Below are 17,074 nucleotides of genomic sequence, written 5' to 3'. Positions count from 1 at the left end.
AGGCACCCATATACCAAGATGAAGACTGTCCTCTCACTCAGGAAATGCTCTGTAAGGACTGACTGGACCAGGCCTTGTGTCAAGCATACACATCAAACTGTGTCATCTGTGCCCTGCCCTCAAGCCCTTGCCAGAAGGGAAAGGCAGAATTCCTGTAGGCATTCGGCTAGGTTGAAGGATGAACACAGAGTAGAGGTCAATTCTGTGACTGGAGTAGGCAGAGAAAAAGGAGGCATAGGAGAAATAACTGAGAAGATCTCAGTTCAAGACAACACAAGGTAGCACATATAAATTGTTGACAGAGGTCAGAAGAAAGCAATTTCTAGAAGACAATTCCCAAGGTTCTGGCCAACACTTGGAATTATTGAGCAAGTTTCATTAAAAACTGGAAAAACAACATTTTATCAACTCCATCCTCCATTTAATACTGTGCTGTATACTTGATAGTTGCTAAGAGAATAAATCTTAAAAATTCTCATAATAAGAAAAACAAAATCTTATAACTATGTTTGGTGATGGATGTTAATGAGACTTAATGTAATAATGATCATTTTGCAGTATGTACAAAAATTAAATCATTACATGGTACACTCAAAGCTAATATTTGAAGCTAATTAATATAATGTGGTTATGTCAATTATACCTCAATAATAATTTAAAAAATCCCAAACCAAAAAGGAATGTAGACCAGTAACAAAATCATCCATACCAGATGGTTTCTAAACAACAGTTGCCAAAAATATGCTGGGTGAAATAAAATCCTTGCATGTTTTTCTGATGTTAGTATATAAATATATGGTATATTTTCTTCAAAGGTGATAAAGATATTATTAAAGGATGAATTATAATTTGATATTAGAATTAAGTTTTAGAAGGTTCATACCAGGTTATACAGTGATAGTAAAATGAAAAGTAATTAAGAATTACAAAATATGTACTACTAGTGATTGATACAGCTTAGCTACATATGTTTTAAAATATTTGAAAACTAAAAATCATAGTTCTACTTTCTGTCTGAGTCGTGGTGGCATTGATTCTAAGAGCAGCAGCGTTACCAATATGGACAGTTTAACTGCTTCAAGCTTTCACTTTTGCTATTTTCTCATTTATTCACTACACATATTCACAAACTGGCTTCTTCAAAACCTGGATCTAAATAGCAATTTTATTTTAGAGGGTTGAAGATTTTTGTCTAGGTGTTTTGTTTTTTTTCTTATAAAGTTATTTTCACCAAAAGAAACACACGGACTATATACACAGTGCACACCAACAGAAGTGAAAAAAAAAGTACATTATACATCTTCTACTGCAAATTCACAGCACAAAAGATACTGCCTTTTAACTATATACTATAAAAAAAAACAAGAAAAACAATATAATAAGAGAAAACGGATAACAGTACACAACACACCAGAACCCACTGGAGCTTCTGAAAACCAAAGGGCAACCCATCTTGTGGAGAAGGATGGTAACTGGCATTGTCACTTGGTCTCATATTCCACTAGGCCCCGCAGGGAGGGCCCTGCTCAGATCCACTCTTCCTCCAATTCTTTCCAAAGAGCCCAGAAGCAAGTGTGTAGAAGATGAGCACAGACAACATACCTGAATGAGATGATAAATCATGAAAGTTGCAATCCCTGCTCTTCTCCATTCAGGATGGACAAACAGAAATGAAATGTAAGCTTCATTGTACTTCACATCAGGAACCATGAAGCCAAAAGCAATGATGACTTTTTTATACAGGACAACAACACTGAAGTCTGGGTACTGCAAGCACTCAGACAGGTCAATGCCTAAAGAAAAGAAACAATTGGAGATTCAAAACCATGGGCCTTTTGGAATCAGTGAACACCAAGCTGTCCGGTCTGTACTTACAGCTGTACCTGCATGCTAAAAAACAAAACAAAATAAAATGAGACAAGGATATTACCATAGATAGCATACATTCAGATCATAAAATTAAAAGTGAATTTTAGAATATACCAAAATTAACATAATTTTTTCTAAGTACATATGTTAAAAGAGGAGAGGCAGGATAGGATGGATAGTAGCAGTGAACAAGTTGAGAACTGGACACACCTGGTTTTCAATTCAGCCTCCTTGGTCACGTGTTATCAATGGGCACATCTCTAAATGTCTTGGCCTCAGTTTTACCTTGTTTAAGATGACAGTGTACCTAGACCTCACAGAGTAGGAGTAAAGATCCCCTGAGAGTGTCCATTTCATTGTATTCTTTATCTCAGACATATTCAATTTATAAGCTCTTTTGTACAAATGCTACATTTTACAATAAAAAGATTAAATAAAAAATGAGTCCTTGCATAGGGCATGGAAGTCACCTAGTGTAAAGGCAGGAAGTAGTGAATGCTCCTGAAATTTTCCTTTCCACTCACACAGCTCTGCCACCACACGTACTCTGACATGATTATCAGACAATAAAGATGACAAAGCTCGTATCCTGATGAAATCTTATCTAACATTCCAGACAACAGAAATCTTACCTGGAAGACATCTATATTTCACAGCACAGTGGTAAAGCAGATCCACAAAAAATGTGTTTATATTTATCAATGAAAATGTGTTCTTTTAACTGACAGCTTTGGTATTTAGATATAGTATATTATAAGGCTGATAAAATGACAAATCATATTACGTTAAAGTCTGTGATTGGCATATTTGGCTTTTTAAAAACATCTTTTGGCTGTACTAACACTCTCTATGAAATAGCTCAATAAATAAAGCACATAGAATTTTTAAGCAAAATTAAAAGTCTCCAAATGCCCCAGCTGCCAGTCTGTGTATGGCTGACAGACATTACCTGGTATCTAAACATATACAGAAACAAACAGGATGGATCTTTTATTCTGGAAGCAGAGGAAAATAGGGAAGAGAAAAAAAACACTATTACTTTAAATGTAGGCTTATTCTTGAGCTTAGGGAAAATAAAGAGATATTTATATTTTAATATTTTCTAGTAGTAGAGACAAACTATATAAAATCATGAGTAAAGGTTTTAGGGTTACATAACATACAGTAATTTAAAAAATTACTAAAGTTAACTATACAGAAAACTGATCTGCCCAGTTTGAAAACGGAAGAACATACCAGGCCAGAAAAACTCCTGACACATGGAGTTTATTGTTGGGATGTGATTTGGCCGGACATAGCAGTAATCAAGAGGTGCATCAGGCTCTGGAGTCCAGTTAGGGTCACTTCTGTGCAGATGAGAACGAATCTGTGACAGGAGTTGAAGTTTGGGTGGCTTTGTTTCATAATCACGCCTCCAGTACCATGGAAGATAAACAAATTCAAGTCAAAAAATACCCAACATTACTCCTAACCATTTGATTCATGCAAACTCTTTGATGCGCTTGAAATTTTGAACTAACTTGAATTACTTTATATGGCAATTAGCTTGACTACAGTAAAGTACTTTTTGGTATGAATTTAAAATTAATTCTTTAAACATTTGTTGACCAAACCCCTCTGCACCCCCCAGTAACTGTTGGTGCTGGTGAGCCTTATGAACAGAGTGAGGAAATAGAATTAGCATCTAATTTAACCCTCTGAGTGTTCTCACCAAGACAGAGTCCAGGGCGGAGAAGGTTCAACCCTGCTAAGGTAGGTGGGAACCACCAGAGACCAGAGGAACCAAAGCAGGCTCACACACTGCCCTTCCATGTGTCTGCCTGGGAAGCAGTGCTATGCAAGGAGGGTCAGGTGACTGCAGACCTGCAGAGCAAGTACGGTCAACAAAGACTATGTGCTCTGTTAATCACAGCCAAGATAGCACTGGGGACCTCTCTTGTCAGCTCTGCTTCAGAGCAGAAACTGTCCCAACATCCAATCCAGCTATAGGTCCAATCTGAGACATCTCTCCCATTTTTTAAAATTTCACAGACTATTAAATACATACAACTTTAAATTTAAAATAAAACAATGAGTATGGTCATCTTAATGAAATCCAACAGTTAACTTATCCTTGCTTTTTCTGTTTCTATCAAAGGATCATCCTTTCTGCAAAAAAGCATAGCAGAAACAAGTCAGGGCTAAGGCTAGATACAAAGCACAGGTAGTTCTTGCTGACTCCTGCTCACAGGTTTTGGTATTTCTTCACTCCAGGAGAGGGGTGGGGGACAGAAAGCACAAACATTACTTGTCATGACACAATCAACATCATGGCTCTTCTCCATATACCTGATGTACGGTTTCAAGATCCGAGAAGTATAAGGGCTCACAATGCTCTGGTCCACAGCCAAATCTTCCGATCCCACCAAACGATACAAAAACTTGGTGGTCTGGTGCCGAAATCCTTTCCTGGATGGCAAGGCCGTCTATGAGAAAGAAACACTGGTTATATATAAACAATATTATTTAAAAGATCGATTGAATTTCCACAGATAATCAGTACTTACGACATTTTAATGTATTAGAAGGGTCTTTTTTACATCATATTTTAAAAGCTCACATCAACAAAAAATTTCAGTTACCTTTGTATAAAATTAAATACGAAAAACTCATCCTGGTTGTAATAGTTTAAAATCAAAATAACTTAAAAGATTTTAAAGTTTAAATTTTAAAGTGTTTAAAGTCATTTAAGTGAGTGAAATGCAGTATTGAGCATGGGATTTACAGCTTCTATAGGTTTCATTTTATCTATATTACACTTTCAGTCCATTTGACAAACATTAACCAGCACTAGTGTTGTAAAGGTAATGTATAGTTATTCAAACAGCCATGGGGGCCAATTATTGCAGTACCTATATATTGATTGATTAAAATATGTCTCTATTCCAATGAGTAAACTTGACAAAAAAAGGTTATCATCCTTAAAACAAATTACAATAATGGAGAGGCCATACCAGAGTCAAAGAAGATGTGGTCTCTGCTCCTTAGGCAGGTACCCTAACTGAACTGGTGTGTTTCACCTTGGGCGCCTGATTGAAGATGTCTGTTCTCACTGAGTGCCGCTCTAGGGCCCTCAGTCATGTAGTAACAGAACACATGGCAATTGGGGTTTTATAGCAAAGAGGTGACATTAAAGATTAAAAGACACACTTATAAAATGGTTTGCCAAGGGTTGGATAAAGTTTAAGAACTTGAGTTGTTTTTGTAGAATCAGTTTGCTTCTAGCCTAGCAAATAACTCTGTTGGAAGAGCAAGAATTCTTTCTTTTATAATTTGCTCTCATCATTTTCCCAAACTGAACACCAAACTTTCAAAAGCCAACTTTGAAATTCTTCCAAGACTTTAAAATAAGTTTCAAAGTGAAATTGCAAGCTGTCTTATATAGTTTCAAAATATGGCCCCAACACTCCCTCCTATACTTTTGGGTATTTGTGGCTCCTCATATCAAAAGGCAGAGTCAATTTCTCCTCCCCTTGAATCTGGGTAGGCCTGTAACTGACCAATCAGAAAGTGACAGAAGTATCATTCTGGGACTTTTGAACCCAGACCTTAAGAGGACTGGCAGCTTCCATTTTTTCCCTCTTTGAGTCCAGCTGCCATTGTGTTCAGGCTGGACCCCTGAATGACTAGAGGACGTAGAAACAGGTTCCAGGGGAAGAGAAGCCACCCTGTTCATTACAGTCTTGACCCAGCTCTCAGCCGAATGCAGCCACAGAAGAATCACCCAATTGAGCCCAGTCAACCCACAGCATCAAGAAGAAATATTAAATACTCATTGTTTAAAGCTACTAAGTTTTGGGATGGTTTGTAATGCAGCAACAGGTAACTGAAATGCCAGCCACTGGACCACCAGCCCACAAAACACTATCCAGTTAATATCTCAAGATGAGTTCATGGAACTCTATAAATGTTATATAGTGCCCCAACTTCTCTCCATCGCCCCGTCTTTCTCCCAGGTCTAAACCACACTCAACTTCTGTCTAGATCACTATCACTGCCTATCAGTCTCCCTGCTGCCTGTGGTCACTCTTACCCCGTATCATCTGTTCTTCACACAGAGCCAGATTCTTTCTTTAAAAACTAATTAAATTCACCTCCCTTGATGGAAACTCCTACCTGCCTTCCCACTGTACGTTCATAATACAATTCAAACTCCTTGCCGTGACCTATGGGATCTGGCTCCATTACTTCCGTGGCCTCATCTCCCATCATCACCTTTCTTGGTCATCACCATGTTCTAGCCCCAGACACCAAACTAACTCCTGCCTTAGGCCCTGTGCCAGGGTCGTCTGTCCTAAATCTTCCTCAGCCTGGCTCTTCCTTGTATATCAGAACTTGGTTCACGTGTTACCTCCACAGAAAGGCTGTCCTTAACTACCCTGTCTGAAGTGGTGCTACTGCTTTCTGCTCCTCCACTCCACTGTAGCCTTGTGGGAAGTCATCCTGTTCATTAAGGGAGTTAGTATTGTCACCTCCCTGCTCACCAATGGCGGCTCCATAAGGCTGGGAAGCCTTGTCTGTCTTAATTCATTGCAGTAATGCTCCAAAGAATAGTGCTTGGCACATATGAAGTATTCAACTTAATGTCAGTTGAATGACAAAATGGTGGGCAGGGGTCCCAAAGTCAAGTAAGTTTGGAAAATGTTAAAAGAGCTTCTTCACACTTCTGGTTCTAAACAAAACAGGGAGATAGGTGGGCTGCTAGGTCCCTTCCCCAAACCCAATCTAGGAGAGGTCAAAAGAGAGAAAGGGAAGATGGAACACGAAGCCTGTGGGAAACCCCAAAGAGCACCAAAAGTGTCAGGTAAGGTGGCAGTGGGCAGTCTAGAGCACAGAAAGGCATTTCACGATGATGGGGACAGGGATATTTCCTGACTGGACCACTTCCTCAGCTCTGGCAAACGACTTTGCCAGGACACACCAACTAGAGGGGTGATATCAGAGCAGTGCTGATACCTTCCTGAGGTAGAGGGCAGACACCCTTGGGACAGCCCTCGCATATTCTCTAATCCAGTGACAGGAGAGGGAGGTGTAAAGGAGCACAGGGGACAAATGTCCGGGGAATTTCTTTAAGGTGAGGTTGCATGATTGTGGAAAAAGGTGAGGATGCTAAATGATTGAGCCCAGAGCCTCCCATTTTACAAAAGTTGCCTAGAGGGTGGGGTGACAAGCTGAAACCAGACTTCTCTTCTCTCTCCAGGTGTACACTGCCAGCAAAGGTAGCTGGTAAGACTAAGGGATTATATATATACACAGGGGAAACAAATCAAGACATGTAAATAAGGAGTATAAAACAAAACAAAAGATAAAGTAAACAAAATGCACTGGGAAAACCAGAAATGATCAGATAAGCAAGAAAATTTTTAAAGCACAATGAAGGATCATCAGGAAAATGCAAATCAAAACTAAAAGAAAGATACCAAAACTAAAAAAAAAAAAAAAGATACCACTTTTTTTTTCTTCATTAAACTTTGTTTTAATGGGTTTCAAAATTCTGTGACAGATTTTTGGTCAGGTTATTTCCATTAAAAAGTACTGATTTAAAAAACTAGTAACTTAGCCCTGGCTGGTGTAGCTCAGTGGATCGAGCATGGGCCTGCGAACCAGAGTATTGTGGTTTGATTCCCAGTCAGGGCACATGCCTGGGTTGCAGGCCAGTTCCCAGCAGGGGACACACAAGAGGCAACCATACATTGATATTTCTCTCCCTTTCTCCTTCCCTTCCCCTCTAAAGACAAATAAAATATTTAAAAAAAACCTAGTAACTTAAAAACTTCCACAAACACAAAAAGGACATTGTCTACAAAACATTCATCTCTCCTTCTGAAGGTTAATGCATTATTAAAGTCTTTCACTATTAAACTTAAATGGCCTGTTGAGACAAACAGTTCTAAGACCTTTCTTCCATCACTGATTAAGACTAGGGTGACAGGTATTGGACATAATATTCATTTAGCCTTCTGAGCTTTCTGGGCAGACTTGGTGATTTTCCCACTCCAGCTGCCTTCTTGTCCACTGCTCTGATGACATCAACAGCAACTCTCTGGCTCACGTCACAAACAGCAAAGCATCCCAAAGGAGGATAGTGAGAGAAGCTCTTAACGCACATGGACTTGCCAGGAACCATATCAACAATGGCAGCATCACCAGACTTCAAAAACTTTGGGCCAACTTCCAGCTTTTCCCCAGAGTGATGATCAATCTTCTTCAGCTCAGCAAATTTGCAAGCAATGTGAGCTGTGCGATGATCCAGAACAGGTGCGTATGAAGCACTGATTTGGCCTGGATGGTTGAGGATAATCCCCTGAGCTGTGAAGCCAGCACCTTCCATTGGTGGGTCATTTTTGCTGTCACCAGACACACTGCCATGATGAACATCTTTGACAGACATGTTCTTGACATTGAAGCTCACGTTGTCCCCAGGAAGAGGTTCGCTCAAAGCTTCATGGTGCATTTTGACAGACTTTACTTCAGTTGTGACGTTGACTGCAGCAAAGGTGACCACCATGCCAGGTTTGAGAACACCATTTCTCCACTCAGCCCACAGGGACAGTACCAATGCCACCAATTCTGTAGACATCCTGGAGAGGCAGACTCAGGGGCTTGTCATTTGGACAAGTTGGTGGCAGGATGCAATCCAGAGCTTCAAGCAGCATGGTTCCACTGGCACTGTCATCTTTCTGGGTAACTTTCTATCCCTTGAACCAAAGCATGTCAGCACTTGGCTCCAGCATACTGTCACCACACCAACCAGAAATTGGCACAAATGCTACTGTGTCAGGGTTGTAGCCAGTTTTCTTACTATAGGTGATGTCTTCTTTAACAATTTCCTCATATCTCTTCTGGCTGTAGGGTGGATCAGTGGAATCCATTTTGTTAACACCAACAATCAGCTGTTTCACACCCAGCTTGTAAGCCAGAAGGGCATGCTCATGGGTCTGCCCATTCTTGGAGATAGACACTTAAATTCACCAACACTGGCAGAAATAATCAGGACAGCACAGTCACCCTGGGATGTGCCTGTAATCATGTGTTTGATAAAGCCTCTGTGTCCTGGGGCATGAATGATGGTCACATAATACTTGCAGGTCTTGAATTCCCATAGGGAGATATCAATTGTGATACCACACTCATGTTCAGCTTTCAGTTTATCCAGGACACAGGCATACCCGAAGGAGCCCTTCCCTATCTCAGCAGCCTCCTTTACAAATTTTTCAACAGTCCTTTTGTTGATCCCATCACACCTGTAGATGAGATGGCCTGTAGTGGTAGACTTGCCGGAATCTATGTGTCCAATGACCACAATGTTGATGTGAGTCTTTTCCTTTCCCATTTTGGCTTTGATTAGCGGTGGTTTTCTCAACACCTATGTTCTGGTGGTGAGCCTATTGAGAAAAAGCTACCACTTAATCCCCACTAAGATGACTATAATCAAAAGACAGATAATAACAAGCATTGGTAAGGATGGTGGAAAAATCAGGATCTTCATACAACACTGGAGGGAATGTAAAATAGTATATCCATTTTGGGAACTAGTCTGTAGTTTTTCAAAAAGTTAAACATCATGCTACCATTTGACCAGGCAATTTCACTCCTGGGTATATACCCAAAAGTGAAAACATATGTCCACACAAAAACCTGTACACAAATGTTCACAGCATTATTTATAATAGCCAAAAGGTACAAACAACCCAAATGTCTATCATCTGTTAGATGGATAAATAGAATGTGGTAGAGCCACACAATGGTATTGATTATTTAGTTATAAAAAATTAACAGCGCTAATATATACAACATGGATGAATATTGAAAACATTATGCAAAGTAAAAGAAAGCAGTCAGAAAAGACCACATATTATGTGACTCCATTTATATGAAATTTCCAGAATAGGCAAATCTATAGAGACAGAAAATACATTAATAGGGGCTGGGTATGGAGGGTAGGGCAACAACAGCTAAAGTTTAGGTTTCTTTTTAGGATGACAAAAATGTTCTAAAATTGACCGCGGTGATATTTATACAATTCTGTGACTATATTATAAACCAATGAATTGTACACTTTAAATGGGTACACTGTATGGTATGTGAATTTTATCTCAATAAAACTATTTTTATTTATTTTTTAAATTTTTAATTTATTAATTTTAGAGAGAGGGGAAGAGATGGAGAAAGAGAGGGAGATAAACATCAATGTCTGGTTGCTTCTCATGCACCCCCTACTGGGGACCTGGCCCACAACCCAGGCATGTGCCCTGACTGGGCATCAAACCAGTGACCCTTTGGTTTGCAGGCTGACGTTCAATTTACTGAGCTATACCAGGCAGGGCTCAATAAAGCTATTTTTAAAAAACATAATATTAGGCTCAAAAGTAATGAAGGAAGCTGGAAATAGGAATAGTAGTCATGAAGCATCTATTATCTATTATCAGATATTAAATACAACATCACTGAAATAAAGTACTCAGTGAATGAATGATGTTAGGGACAGGTGGAGGATTGCTTCAAAAAAGGCAAAGTAAGGGAGACTCAAGATAATAGCAAAGTAGGTGAAAACGATACTCACCTCCTCCCAGGACCAAATTGGAATCACAACTAAATTACAGAACAATCATCCTGAATAAGCAACTGAAGACTAGATGAAGAGACATCTTATAACCAGAGGTTTACAGAAGCCACATGGAGACTGGTAGTAAGGGTGGAGACACAAAAAGCACTGGCCCTGCTCCCACAGGTGGCAGCTGAGGTTCCAAAGGGGTACGTCAGCTGGTGGGGTGGGAGGTATTGCCCCTGAGAAGATGTGGTGTAAACACCAAGCAGGGTTCCCTAGCCCAAAGCACCAGAGCCAGGAAAAAGTGCCTACATAATATCTGGTTGTGAAAAGCAGCAGGTTTCTATACACCGGGGAGAGGTGGAAGTCTACTTAAAACACATGTATCTTTTTAAAAGGCTAATGCACAAAATTTTACTCATAGCAACTCACCCTGAGCTTCAGCGGAGGAAGGGCAGGGCAAACTAGAGATGTGTGAAGAGAATCTGAGATCTGTGACTCTGGAGAGAGAGCTGAGGGACAGCTGCCAGGATCCCTGTGCTAAGTCATTCCCCTATGCATAATAAGATGCCATAGTTACTGGGTGGGGCCCTCCTCGACCAGGCATCAGCCTGGGGGAAAGATGTCCCCACTCTTTGGATTCCCTCACCCCCCACCCTGCTGAACAGTACAGCCAGAGGTTCTTTCACTGACTGAGCCTAAAAGGCAGCTGGCAAGCAGAGGTTAATCTAGGGATGCCTTGGGACTTTTGCAGATCTGCCCCCAGGCCTGGTGCTGTTAAAAGTCAGCCTTGATAACTAACTTGGTCCTTGTCTGCATCTAGGACCAGCAGAGGCAGCCAGAAACTGGATCTCTTGTAACTCCAAACAGGTTACCAAGGGCCAGTCACAGGCAGCACTTTACACTAGTCTGCACCATAGTCCATCCCAAGAGGCCCAAAATCAATACAGGCAGTGACCTGTATCAGAAAACATCAGAGCAGGATCGAATAAACTTCACAAGTGACACAGCTAAAGGTAAATCTTGGCAGGAACTAAACTTTACTGAGGTGAATTCTGTTCTGTGTGGTCAGCACCTACAGAACTGCTGGCAAGCCATGGCTGGGGCTGAGCCTCGCAGCCAGCCCAAGGGTCAATCCCATGTTCAAATGGGCCAATAATAATCAACACTCAATTGCAACAGGAGGGCCCACATAACTCATACAAGGGACATTCTGAGAGCACCCAGCTGAGGTGATGAATGAGACTGCACCACGGGAACCCACAGGACCCCTACTACATAAGGCCACCCCACAAACACTGAGTCATAGCAGATCTACATAATACATAGAAATAAACACAAAGAGGCAGCCGAATTAGGGAGACAAAGAAACATGCCCCAAGTGAAAGAACTGGAGAAATCTCCACAAAAGGAGCTCAACGAAATAGAAGCAAGCAATTTATTATATAAAAATTTTAAAAAATGGTTAGAAGGATTCTCAAGGAACTTAGCAAGAACTACAACAGCATTAAAAAGGACTGAGAACCATACAAAAGGACCACTAAGAAATGAAGAAGACATGCCCTGGCTGGTATAGCTAACTGAATTGAGAGTAAGCCTGCAAACCAAAGGGTCACCAGTTTGATTCCCAGTCAGAGCACACAACTGGGTTGTGGGCCAGTAGGGGGAGGCAACTACACACTGATGTTTCTCTCTCTCTCCTTCCCTTATCTTCTCTCTAAAAATAAGTACAATCTTAAAAAAAAAAGAATACAATTTCTGAAATGAAGAATACACTGGAAGGAATAAACAGTAGGCTGGATGAGGAAGAGTAATCACTGATCTGATATCAGTGATTTGGAAGACAAGATAGAGAAAAACACTCAATCAGAGCAGCAGATAGAAAAAAACTTCAAAAAATGAGGATGGTATAAGGGACCTTTGGGAAAACATAAAGCAGAACATCCACATCATAGTGGTACAAGAAGGAAACTTTAATAAAATTACCTAATCTGATGGGGGGGGGGAAAAGAAGCATTCCACACACAAAAAAAAAAAAAAAAAAGGATAAAAAAAAAAAAAAAAAAAGCTACATCCTCTGTGTATTTTGGAGGGGATAAAAATTTTTTCTCCCCCACCCCCCCTACCAAAATAAGATTTTAGGAGGTTAAATCCCGATGGTACTTCTTCCAAAAAAAATAAAAAAAGGTTGGGTATATAAAAAAAAAAAGAAAAATAAATATTTATTTTAATAATTTAAGATAAAAAAGAAGAGACGGGGGGGGGAAAAAAAAACAACATATATATTCTCCAAAAGGGATAGAAGAAGATATGCAATGCAAATGGAAACAACAAAAAGCTGAGGTAGCAATACTGACAGCAGACAAAACAGACTTCAAAACAAAGGCCACAACAAGAGCCAAAGAACATTACATGATGCCAAAGGGATCAACGCAAGAGGACACAGAGGACATAACCCTTGTAAACACGTATGCACTAAGCACTGGTGCACCTAAATACGTAAAACAAACCTTGATGGACACAACAGGAGAGACAGACAGAAATACAGTCAGTAGTTAATTTTTAACACCCCACTGACACCAATGGATAGATCTTTTAGACAGAAAATCATTAAGGAAACAGTGGCCTTAAGTGACACACTAGATCAGATGGAATTGATATCTTCAGAGCATTTCACCCAAAAGCACCAGAATATACATTCTTTTCAAGTGTACATGGAATATTTTCTAGAATGATCACATGTTAGCACACAAATTAAGTCTCAATAAATTTAAGAACACAGAAATCAAATCAAGCCTCTTGGTGTGAAACTACATCAATCACGCGCACACACATGGAAAAACCCTGAAGAACACACAAACACATAGAGGCAAAGTAACACGTTTCTAAACAATGAATGGGTTAACAATGAGATCAAGGGAAAATACAAAAGATACCTTGAGAAAAATAAAAATGAGAAGGTAACAACCCCAAATCTATGGGACACAGTGAAAGCAGTCCTAAGAAGAAAATTCATCACATTATCTCAAGAAACAAGTAAAAGCTTCAATAAATAATCTAACTTTACACGTAAAGGAACTGGGGAGAAAAAAACAAAGCCCAAAGTGAGTAGGAGGAAATAAAGATCAGAGCAGAAGTAATCAAAATAGTGTCTAAAAAAAAAACCAAAACAGCAATAAAACCAAAAGCTGGTTCTCTGAAAAGATAAGCAAGATTGAGAAACCTTTAACTAGACTCATCAGGAAAAAAAAGAGGACCCAAAGAGATAAAATAAATAGAAGAGAAGTAACAACTGACACAAAAAAAAACACAAAGGGAAGATGGAGTCATAAGTAGAAACACTTCCCTTCCTTGCGCAACCAAAAGAAAGATAACCACCAATTAAAAAACAAAAAACAACCAGAACTACCACAAATTCAAATTGCATGGAAACCCAACAACCAAGGACCTGTGGCGGAGTGGGGGGCAGAGAAAGGCAGCTAGGGCAGAGAGGACAAATGGCAAGGAAGCAGCTAGTGGACCAGTTGGTACCACATTTGCATGCCAAGAAGCCAGGAAGAACAACTGGGGAGTGAGAGAGACTGAGGAACCCAAGATTTCAGTAAGGGAAACTAAAGACCCCTCTGACTGTAAAAATCTGTGGGGGTTGTGGCAGCAGGAGAAACTCCTAATCTCACAGAACAGTACGTGAAAGAGGCCCACGAGGTCTTAGAATGTATACATACCAACCCACCCAAGAATCAGCACCTGAAAGGGCACAATCCACTTGTGGGAAACAAGGGAAGTCACACAGAAAGTGGGGCTAGAATGGAGCAAACAAGAGGCATTGTTCCCTCTCTGACCCTCCCCCACAGACAGCACCATAATGCAGCCACATGGGTTGCCCTGCCCTGGCGAATAACTGAGGTTCTTTGCCTTACAATGTAAGAGCTACACTGAGACAAAGAAATACGGCCCAAATGAACAAACAGATCAAAACTTCAGAAAAAGAACTAAGCAACGAGGAAACAGACAACCTATCAGATGCAGAGTTCAAAACACTGGTAATCAGGATGCTCATAGAAATGTTTGAGTATGGTCACAAAATAGAGGAAAAAGTGAAGGCTATGAAAAGATAAATAAAGGAAAATATACAGGGAACTAATGATGAAGGGAAGGAAACCAGGACTCAATGATTTGAAACAAAAGGAAGAAAGAAACATCCAACCAAAAGAAAATAAAGAAACAAGAATTCAAAAAAAATAAGGAGAGGCTTAGGACCCTCTAGGACAACTTTAAATGCTCCAACATCTGAATCATAGGGCAGCCAAGAGAAGAGGAAGATCAAGAAATTGAAAACTATTTGAACAAATAATGAAGGAAAACCTCCCCAATCTGGTGAAGGAAATAGACTTTCAGGAAGCCCAGAGTCCCCCAAAGAAATTGGACCCAAAGAGGAACACACCAAGGCATATCATCATTAAGCTACCCAAAATTAAAGATAAGGAGAGAATCTTAAAAGCAGCGAAAGAAAAGGAGACAGTTATCTACAAAGGAGTGCCCATAAGGCTATCAAATGATTTCTCAAAAGAAACCTTGCAGGCATGATGGGCTGGAAAGAAGTAGTGAAGTCACGAAAGGCAAGGACTTATATCCAATGTTACTCTATCCAGCAAAGCTATCATTTAGAATGCAAGGGCAGATAAAGTGCTTCTCAGATAAGGTAAGGTTAGGGTTCACCATCACCAAGCCCTTATTATATGAAATGTTAAAGAGATTTATGTAAGAAAAATGGTAAGATCAGAACTATGAACAGTAAAATGACAATGAACTATCAACAACTGAACCTTAAAAACAAAAACAAAAACAAACTGATAACTAGAACAGGAACAGAATCACAGAAATGGCCATCACATGGAGGGTTATCAGTGGGGAGAGGAAGGGGAGAATGGGGGTAAGTTACAGGGAATAGAAGCATAATAGGCAGGCACAAAATAGACAGGGGAAAGTTAAGAATAGTATAGGAAATGTAGGAGCCAAAGCACTTACATATATAACCCATGGAGATAAACTAAGGGGTGAGGGGTATGCTGGAGGGTAGGCTGGTTCATGGAGGAAGAGAATAAAGGGGATAAAAAAATTGGGACAGCTGTAATAGCATAATCAATAAGATATGCTTAAAAAAAGAAACACAAAGGATTGTAGAAAAATACTACAAATAAACATATGCCAACAAAATGGACACTCTGGACAAAATAGGTAAATTCCTAAAAACATACAATTTTCTAAAACGAAATCATAAAGAATCAGAAAATCTGAATCAACAGAACACAAACAGTGAAACTGAAGCAGTAATCAACTCCCAACAAACAAAAATCCTACACCCGATGGTTACACACAGGTAAATTTTACCAAACATTCAAAGAAGAACTATCACCTATCCTTCTCAAACTATTCCAAAAAACTCAAGAGAAGAGAAAACTGTCAAGCTCATTTTACGAAGCCAGCATTATCCTAACTTAGAAACCAGATAAAGATACTATGAAAAGAGAAAAGTATAGGCCAGTATCCCTGATGATACATAAACGCTAAAATCCTTAGCAAAATATTAGCAAGCTACATCCAGCAATACATTCAAAAGTTCATACACCATGACCACCTAGGATTTATTCTGGGGATGCAAGATTGGTACAATATCTGCAAATCAATAAACATGATAAACCCCATAAGCAAAATGAAAAAACCATACAATCATATAAACAAAGGCAGAAAAAAATGTGATAAAAGTCCAGCTCACATTTGTGATAAAAATTCAGCAAAATGAAAATAAGTGGAACATACCTAAACATAATAAAGACCATATTTGACAAACCCACAGCCAAAGTAAAACTGTCATTACTTACAGAGGACATGATACTGTGCATTGGGGTGTCCAACCTTTTGGCATTTGTGCCACAATGGAAGAAGAGTTGTTTTGTGCCATTATCTCAAGAAACAAGTAAAAACTTCAATAAATAATCTAACTTTACACTTAAAGGAACTGGGGGAAATTTTTTGTGATTATGACACATAATCACATAAAAATCTCATAATATTTTGAGTAAATTTATGATTTTCGGTTGGGCCACATTCATAGCCATCCTGGGCTGCATGCAGCCCACAGGTTGGACACCTCTGCTGTATACGGAAAAACTCTTGCCATGATACTATATATCAAAAACCCTAAAGACTCCACCAAAAAACTTATAGAACTTATAAATAAAATCAGTAAAGCAGCAAGATACAAAATTAAGTCAGAAATTGGTACCATTTTTATACACCAACAGTGAACTACCAGAAAGAGAAATTAAGAAAAAACTCCCATTTACAATTATAACAACAACAAAAAGTAAGGAACCTAGGAATAAATTTAACTAATAAGGTAAAAGACCTGTACTTGGAAAATTATATGATACTGAAGAAAGAAACTGAGAAAGATGCAAGTAAGTGGAAGCATACACTGTTCATGGATAGGAAGAATTAAGATCATGAAAATATCCATACTATCCAAAGCAATCTATAGATTCAATGCAATTTTTATTAAAATACCAATGGCATATCTCACAGAACTAGAACAAATATTCTAAAAAATAATATGGA

The 17,074-nt window shown here is 39.3% G+C and overlaps 1 protein-coding gene and 1 pseudogene across 4 annotated transcripts in view; both read right to left on the bottom strand.

The window, feature by feature from the left end:
• The window catches only part of KAT14 (lysine acetyltransferase 14), a 55,541-nt gene that overhangs the window by 1,718 nt on the left and 36,749 nt on the right, over positions 1 to 17,074 (bottom strand). For all 4 annotated transcript variants that reach the window (XM_037131045.2, XM_053670933.1, XM_053670934.1 and 1 more), the window contains 3 exons: positions 4,198 to 4,334; positions 3,106 to 3,281; positions 1,603 to 1,793 (listed from right to left, as the gene is read on the bottom strand). In XM_037131045.2, the coding sequence (XP_036986940.1) occupies positions 1,603 to 1,793; positions 3,106 to 3,281; positions 4,198 to 4,334 (504 nt within the window). The remainder of the gene's footprint in view (positions 1 to 1,602; positions 1,794 to 3,105; positions 3,282 to 4,197; positions 4,335 to 17,074) is intronic.
• Positions 7,492 to 9,432, bottom strand: LOC119038517 (elongation factor 1-alpha 1-like; annotated as a pseudogene).

The sequence above is a fragment of the Artibeus jamaicensis genome, unplaced genomic scaffold (genome assembly GCF_021234435.1).
Source record: "Artibeus jamaicensis isolate MK-2021 breed Jamaican fruit bat unplaced genomic scaffold, CSHL_Jam_final contig_65, whole genome shotgun sequence".
NCBI lineage: Eukaryota > Metazoa > Chordata > Mammalia > Chiroptera > Phyllostomidae > Artibeus > Artibeus jamaicensis.
This window is presented reverse-complemented; position numbering and strand designations above follow the sequence as displayed.